The sequence below is a fragment of the Anopheles moucheti genome, chromosome 2 (assembly GCF_943734755.1).
Source record: "Anopheles moucheti chromosome 2, idAnoMoucSN_F20_07, whole genome shotgun sequence".
Taxonomy (NCBI): domain Eukaryota; kingdom Metazoa; phylum Arthropoda; class Insecta; order Diptera; family Culicidae; genus Anopheles; species Anopheles moucheti.
Window position 1 is genome coordinate 78,769,755 of NC_069140.1, and position 7,864 is coordinate 78,777,618.

At 38.0% G+C, this 7,864-nt stretch overlaps 1 protein-coding gene across 1 annotated transcript; it reads right to left on the reverse strand.

Moving 5' to 3' along the window:
• Nucleotides 1-3,689: 3,689 nt before the first annotated feature.
• On the reverse strand, nucleotides 3,690-5,244 carry LOC128299745 (uncharacterized). The gene is made up of 3 exons (XM_053035793.1): nucleotides 5,053-5,244; nucleotides 4,408-4,588; nucleotides 3,690-4,336 (listed from the first exon to the last, which is right to left on the reverse strand). Exons 1-3 carry the CDS (start codon nucleotides 5,192-5,194, stop codon nucleotides 3,712-3,714), a joined length of 948 nt encoding a protein of 315 aa, XP_052891753.1. The 5' UTR covers nucleotides 5,195-5,244; the 3' UTR covers nucleotides 3,690-3,711.
• Between the last annotated feature and the right edge of the window lie 2,620 nt (nucleotides 5,245-7,864).

Here is a 7,864-nt window from a genome sequence, read left to right on the forward strand (position 1 = left end):
ACATCACGTGTAATGCGACCACCACGGTCGACGTTCTAATCAGTACTGTTCCGTGGTGCGTCCTGGAACCGTCGGCCGACTGTCAACCCAATCTGTTCGGGACACTCGCGCTCGTACCACTTTACACGGATGGAAATGTAACACCGAAGATTGTCTGTGTGTTTGTGTGTGTGTCAAGTGCTGCTGAGTGCCATTTTTTTATCATCGATTTAATCATTGATATTTGTGGGCCATATAGATAATTCCCGGTAGAGGTAGGCAGCAGGATTGCTAAGTACTCGATTTAACATGATAGTAAATTTCTGGTTCAAAGTGCTACTGGACATATAGAATCCAATCATGTAGTACTCGATACATGATCATAATGTCATGATGTTTTTTTGCAACAGGATATTATTTAATTGTTTGTTTTGAAATTAATTGTAAGAATTAATAATAATACAGCCACTGTAGTCCCGAATGTTGTGCACAGCACTGTAAGCAATTATTTTACCAAAAGCCACAAGTGAATTCTGTGACACATTTTAAAGCGGCAAAGAAACTAGAATAGCGTACCTCTCGTCCGGGAGAATCTCCCGGACGTTTTTTTGCTGTGCTTTTATGTAGTACTACAGCCCGATAAGATAAGCGGCGAATATTCGACACAGACACTAGAGTTGGTCTGGCCGAGACGCCATCGGTAAGGTCTCAGATGCACCCGAAACGTCGTCGTTGGTGGTGTTAAACCCGCGCGCCACGTGACTATCGAGCCGAGCAGGGAAAATGCGCTCTTTCAACCGGAAAAAGTTTAACTGCCGATCGGAACGCGACCATTTGAGGCAGGCAGTAAAATGCGTGTTGCGTGCTTAATTAGTCACACATTTAATCAATCTCGTGTCGGTGATGATGTTTGTGGCCCAACGGAAGATGAAATATAGTTCGATAAATTCGTTACAATCAGTTACGGAAATAGTAATGCGCATGGGGGTGGTAATGAGTGTACGTAGCGGGTGTGTACAACAAGCAGTTCGTGCTTTTACTGAGCTTAGGCTTGTAAATTCGGTACGTGCTGATTGCGTGGATTAGTATGAAACATGGAGAATTTAGTGGTTTATCAACACGCCTTACAAACTATTTAACAAATCAGCGGGTTGTGATCATGTTTGGGTTGGTCATGTGTTTTTACTGCTGATTGAAATTGTACGCCGTGTGAGATTAGAGACCCGGACGCATATAGAGACATGGAACAGAAGAACATGGCGATTTTGTTTTAGGGATTAGGAATTGAATTTTAAATGCAAACCAATCGTTGTATTGAGCTTGTTAAGGGTTTTAAAATATTTACAAACAATCTAGAAGCATTAAGGATTTTTTATAAATTGAGATATAGGGGCAAATTGCCGAATTGAATGAAATCCAATTAAAATCATTTTGACATCGTATGAAATCCAAGGGATTCTCTATACAGGTTATGTCTTAAAATCCATCTCACAATAAGCCGAATACGAAAGGCAAGGAATTATGTCAGCGTCCTCAGTTCGATCAATCGCCACGGATGTGTTTGGGCTGAAGAAAGTGCATATCTGGAAGCAAAGGTCAATGGACTTGTTGGGCCGTGTTGCAGCTGGTTGCAATGAAGACGAAATATTTATTCCTCCAAAATTAAGTACACCAACTAACGGCCCCGCAGTGAAAGTAAAGTGAAAAGAAGCACATGATCGGATGCAAATGGTTGACGATCAGCGGAAAGATGTGCCGGAAGAGATGTTTGGATGTGAAAGGAAGCCGTTTTAAAACTTTATGTACTATAATACAGTCAATATTATTACAACCTATTATTAGGTTGTAGCGAAAGTTCATAAAAGTTCAGATTATTTTGACATTTTTATAGTCGTAATTATGAGATCAGAAGAAAGTCTAGAAGAAGAAGGCAATTCGCTTCCAAACCTCCTTAATTATCTTCATTCATCCAGAAGCTTCTTCGCACTGATCAACTTTAAATCAATTTGTTTGTATATTTCTTATCAATTTTGTAGCCACCATGTCTGGTTCCATGTACCATTTATGTGCGAATGACAAGCTCATTAGGATAGGTTAGTTATGGGTAGGACAATTTTTTTCACGACAAACTCATTTTAATGGATGGTAATGACGTTAGATTACGGAATTAAACCATTGACACAAAAAAGTTAACTTTCAATTAAACCAAGTTGACATCAACTGATGCTCGCAACTGTCATAATGAAAACATGAAGTACCATTACGTTGTCCAAGCTCATTCTTTACATATGTTCCCGAATATGTGAAGCTGTCAGACGCCGCTAATGGAGAAGTATTAATTAAGATAATGTATGTGTGATAATGATTAGCTGTGAAAGCGTCCGTACGCCCATACGAACCGGCTTTATTTATGGATGTATAATCAGACGCACTTGCATCTTCAACGATGCACATTATCAACACTTTCGTGTGAAACAGTTTGGACGGGGAATTATTATGTTTAGCTGCTAATTGAAATGTAACCAAATAACATATTGATAACAAGAACAAACTTGGGCGGAAGTGTGTTGTGTGCAGTAGTAAAACATACAGCTAGTTGTTAAATTTACTCGTCGTATTTGCATTAATGTGCTGAATTAAATATTTCCAATTACGATAATTATATGGACAGCGTTCCGTGGCGGGTCACAATGTATCGGGTTATCGATCAAAAACTGCAACCACCATAACAAGGGCAATCGATATTGCTTTGCGGGTCACAATGGTCAAATGGTGTTAGTCAATTTCTGCCTGCATGAATACCTTGGCAGTGAGTGTAGGGTATATCGCAAAATGGAGAAAGAGCGGGAAATAAATATTGTATTCTATAACATTAAATCTAATCAGCGGATAGTGTTCGAACTCCTATTCAACGGATAGTTTATGCATACAAACAATATGACTGTGAGCAAAACATTGCATACATTCTGGCGCAGGAGGTAGTCTATATTTATGGGATTACACCTAAAGATATGCAAATTTTTTTTTAATGATCCAGTTACATTGCATACCTTCTAGCGCAGGAGGTAGTAGTCTATATTTATAGGTTTACGCTTAACGATATGCAAATTAGTTTTTAGTGATCCAGTTATCATTCAAAGGATGGGTTTGAGATACAAACAAAATTACTGTGAGGAAAACATTGCATACCTTCTTGCGCAGGAGGGAGTAGTTTAAATTTATAGGCTTACGCCTATAGATATGCAATTTAGTTTTTAGTGATCTAGTTATCATTCAAGGCTGCATGGCTGGGTGTGATGTTAACATTTAACATGTTGTTGTTAGAAAGTTAGCGTCATTAATATTTAAATATTCTAAGATTATCACTCCAGTTATTAAAATTACTACTAAATTACGAAAATATATACGGTGTTTAGAACACTCTAATATGTTAATACTTTAGTAGTAATTTTAGTATAATCGCGATAGATTTAGATGGTTGTGTTGCATATTTTAAAATATATAGTACATAATCTTATCGTTACACTCAGTCAGTTCATGTTTAAATCAACGTTCTGAACTGACGCATTTTTTAGCGTAAATTGCATACTTGTAGGCGTCTCCATTGTCATCCCATTTCAAATTCAAATAGTGGCGAAAAGAATAGAAAAAGAGTAGATATAACTAAAATATTTTTTTCCATTCCATAAATCATTCATTTCAATTAGATCTTTTCGTTAGAAAACGTACCGTTTATTTCTTCGATTTCTTGTGACCGTTGTCTTTCTTGCTTTCTTTTCTAGCCTTGTCTTCCTCAGAAGACGAAGAGGAGTGCGTTCGTTTCCGTGCACTGGACGAATGGGACGATTTATCTTTGCGCCCCGCATTGTTCACATAACTCTTCAGCTTCTCCACCTGCGGGCTGTAGGCCCACTGGACCATCTTCAAATGCGCATCGGTCGGTTTACCGTCCTGATCGAACAGCTTCACACCGCTGTCTGGTTTCAGTGCGCGCAGTTTAGCGTTACGTACGATGTCCCACGTTTTTGACCCATCTTCTTTGGGTGCCTTGGTGCGCAGATGTTTGTAATTGCCCTTGGCCAGCGTTTCGTAGCAGTTGAGAAATTCAACGGCCAGCTTATCCGACTGGTCCGGGGTTGGTAGTTGCCGAATCAAATCGATCGCAAGATAGGGCATGTTTTGCTTTCCACGCTCCTCGCGATCGAACCGATCGAGAAAGTCTTCGAACATTGCAACCGCCTGCTTGATCGATTTAAGCTTATCCTCATTCTTGGTGGCAGGTAACACGCGCTTCGCACTACCAATAAGGCCCTTAACGGCTAGCTTCTGATAATCGGGATCACGACCCTCGAGGATACTGGAAGCAGAGCAGAGAGAAAAGGCAGCATTAGCATACGGTTAAAGTAACTAAATGATCCATAGAGATACCTTAACGTTTGTTCAGCGGCTTGTTTATCTTTGAAGCCCAATCCTGGTACGGTTTCCACCTTATCATCCGTGTCCTTCGGTTTAGCATTCTTGGTGCTGGAGGTACTGTTTGCTTCCAGCCACTGTTCGAATGTTTCGATGGCACCCTTAATATTGTTTATTTTATCCTCAGCTTTTGTTACTGAAAGCAACGTTTGATACATTTTTACATTAATATATTTCATGATGTTTGCTTATCCGTTGGTCTAGCATTGATAATGAATAAGATTTTAACAAATATTAATAATTCTCTTATTTATATTAAAATAATTGAGTTTTTAAAAACAGCAAATTAATATTAAACGGAATATATTTCATTCATTCAACAGTCACAGAATAGGGCGGTTTGGATTTGGTGTTTTGTTTTGATTGCGCGTCTAAATTACGCAGTAAGGACAGAAAAAAGAAACAAAATTATAAATACCGATTACCTCACCAGCCCCACACACTTACAATGTGGGAGAAAGCGAAATGGCCTAGGCATAAAGATTCGGCCTTACGTTGTGCCACTTGTGCGTCCGTTCACGATGTGACACATTCAACCATTTTTGACCAAATATGCATGACATCATCCCCTGACCCTTTGCGTACACGCCGATCACTCACATGTGAGCACACGTTTTGCCCTGCCGATAAGACCACGCACCGTCAGCAGCTGGTACTTGTGATCTTCACTCTTCAGCAGCTCCAGCGACTCCTCGGCCTTTGCCTTATCCTTAAATCCGTACTTTGATTCCTCCTTAGCCATTTGTTTTCTTTCCAATGCCGGATGGTTTTGCCAATAAACGCGTTAAGCCCCGATCGTTACACGGCGAAGTTTAGAAATGGACTGATCGGGCATGATTCCGTCGCAGCAGCACGAACGGTCCTATGTTTCGCGCTCGAAGTACGAAGTGGAAATGGTTGTGGTTGTGATTGTGTTGGAGTGGTTTACTAATCGTGCTAAACATAACTCTACACCGGCGATTTGACGGAGACCGGTCAAAGTCAGCTGTGTTTGGTCGCTCGAGGGTGAAGATCGTTCGGAAGATCCGGAATGTCGACGCTGGGTGGTTGTTTGCTTCGGTGACGCGAGGTTGTCTTGCGTGCGACGTTTTAGAAATGACGCAACGCATAAAGCTGTTCCGTGTGCGTCTGTGATGGGAGGGTCAAGCTATAAATTTTATTATAATTATTAATAGGATTGTAATTTCGATTGTCTCACTATCGGAGGAGTTTACGTTTGTGGAAGAAAAGCAACTAAAAAAATGGAGTTGGGTACCTTTACCGCGAAACAAATAAATTAATGCTCTCAAGGTTATAAATGATATGAAATGGAAAATATATTTCTATGAAAGAATGGTCTTCTAAACAAACTGTGGACAAGCTTATCTTATCTTAGTGCAAACATACTTCAAAAATAGGTAACTTTTATTCAAATGTATGTTTATTACTTTGCAAAAGCTTCGTCAAATCGTTAAAGACTGCTTGAAGCGGGAAGAGAATTAATATAATTACAAAACTTCGTTAAATGAAATGAAATGAAAATTTCTTTGTTTTTAGGAAACAATAGACTGTTTTTGTATTAGTTATTATAAGCTAAAGTAAAATCATAAAGAGATTGGATTATTGTATTGATGATGAAACCTTTACCTAATGCATGGGACTGTTCGCTTATCTAGTAGGCGAAATTTCGATCGACTAGTCTTTCCGAACCGTTTGTAATACCCTCTACAGTGACGACCAAGTTTTAAGTCAGCAGCAAATTTACACATTATGCTAAGAGTTTAGTTCGCAGTAAAAACAATATTTTTTTGTTAACTTTAAGTGGTTATAAAATATTGTATACTAATCATTTTAATACTTACCAAGTGTAATAGATTAATTTTATTAGATAAAGGAAATGCACTAAATCAAACACAAATCCGTTTGCAGTGTGTTTTGTATCTTAACAATCTAATTTTTATTTGGTAATCCGTTTGTTAAATGGCTCTTGGCTGTCTTCGGGGTGTCTCTATACTTAGTTTTGAAATCCTTTTGATCGTTTGGTTTCCACAGTTTTTAGTGGATTTGTGTATACATCTCGGGGGTCATAAGGTCTGCGTTAAGTATTTTCGAAGTTTGTGTTAGCGATGCTTTACAGTCTCGTTTGAATCCGGTACTGGGTTTGGGCATTATTGGGCATTAGTTTCTACTAAGTTGTAGCAGCTGCACTAGTTTTTTTTTTGAAGTAACAAGTGTAATCTACACAAGCCAAACGCTCAACGTGATGAATATAGTTATGCTGAGGAGCAAACTCATATATGAAATATTTGTTTCCTGGTATTGTAGTTTTTTATATTTTCCGGTAAAAATGTTAACAGCAAAATGGAGCCAAAGGATAGCTTATGTAACCGTAAATTATTGTTAGAATTATTTAAAAAAACAACAAATACTTCAATAAAACTTTTAGAGTTTTGTTTGCTTTAAAAATAATACGAAAATAATGGTTTGGAATAAAAAGTACTATATGCGCAGTATGTTTTAAACAAAGATTTTAATAATTTTCCACCATTTTCCTGTTTGGTGTGATGCGACGATGATCGAGTTGAAGTGAAAGACAATACATAACAATTGACTTTTTTTCCACGGTCATCGTACATATTTAAGGGCTAACTCTTTTGTGAGCTTCGGTTTTGGTGCTGATTTTACACCGTTGAACGATTGCTTATACAATATACTGTTGAGTTAGTAGCTTGATCGAATCTTAAAGCGTGAATGGTAGATTTTGTTAACGGGTGAGTGTAGTAGTGCCATAGTAATTTTAAACAAATGAAACAAGTATAACAGAATTGAAAAAGGAGTACACATTCTCAGGTCAAAAAAAAACTTACGGATCCAAAAAATAAGTCGAGAGAACGTTTGATTGAAATTTTCATACTCTAAATTGAAAAAAACAAGCTTAATATTTGAGCATAAATTTACTGCACTCAATATTGAAAACAACTCACCTTCTTCTGAACTACTCAACAGCTGATTTTATCGTCAGAATTACTGCAATTTTTAATTTAACCTTTTTACCCACTGCCATGCAGCAAACAAACGTGCTTGTATAACTAATCACTCAAGTAAACGTCATTTTATTTATGTCCTGTTGTCTGTTTTCCTTTTGTTACGGGGGGGTTTACAAATCATGTCCAGTAGGTTTAAGTACGTTCCTTCTTTGGCCTTTTGCCACCAGCTCGATATTGTGTTATACCGTCCAGCTCTTGCTATGAGACTATTAACAACTAACCCTTAAAAAGATTATCCTACTACGTAGTTGTATGTGTGTGTGTGTTTTTTTGTTATGTTTTCCTTCTTTTTCATTTTCTTTTAATTTACTCGATTTGATCACATTGTTTATTGTATAATTCTTCCAGTTATTCAGATACTTCTGCCTCGGGTTGTTTCTTTAGAC

Excerpts from the sequence above, each read along its gene's own strand:
- LOC128299745 (XM_053035793.1), bottom strand. The coding sequence starts at position 5,194 with ATGGCTAAGGAGGAATCAAAGTACGGATTTAAGGATAAGGCAAAGGCC. Across the intron at positions 4,589-5,052 it reads GGCAAAACGTGTGCTCACAT|TAACAAAAGCTGAGGATAAA; the intron begins GTGAGTGATCGG and ends CGTTGCTTTCAG. Across the intron at positions 4,337-4,407 it reads GCCGCTGAACAAACGTTAAG|TATCCTCGAGGGTCGTGATC; the intron begins GTATCTCTATGG and ends CTCTGCTTCCAG.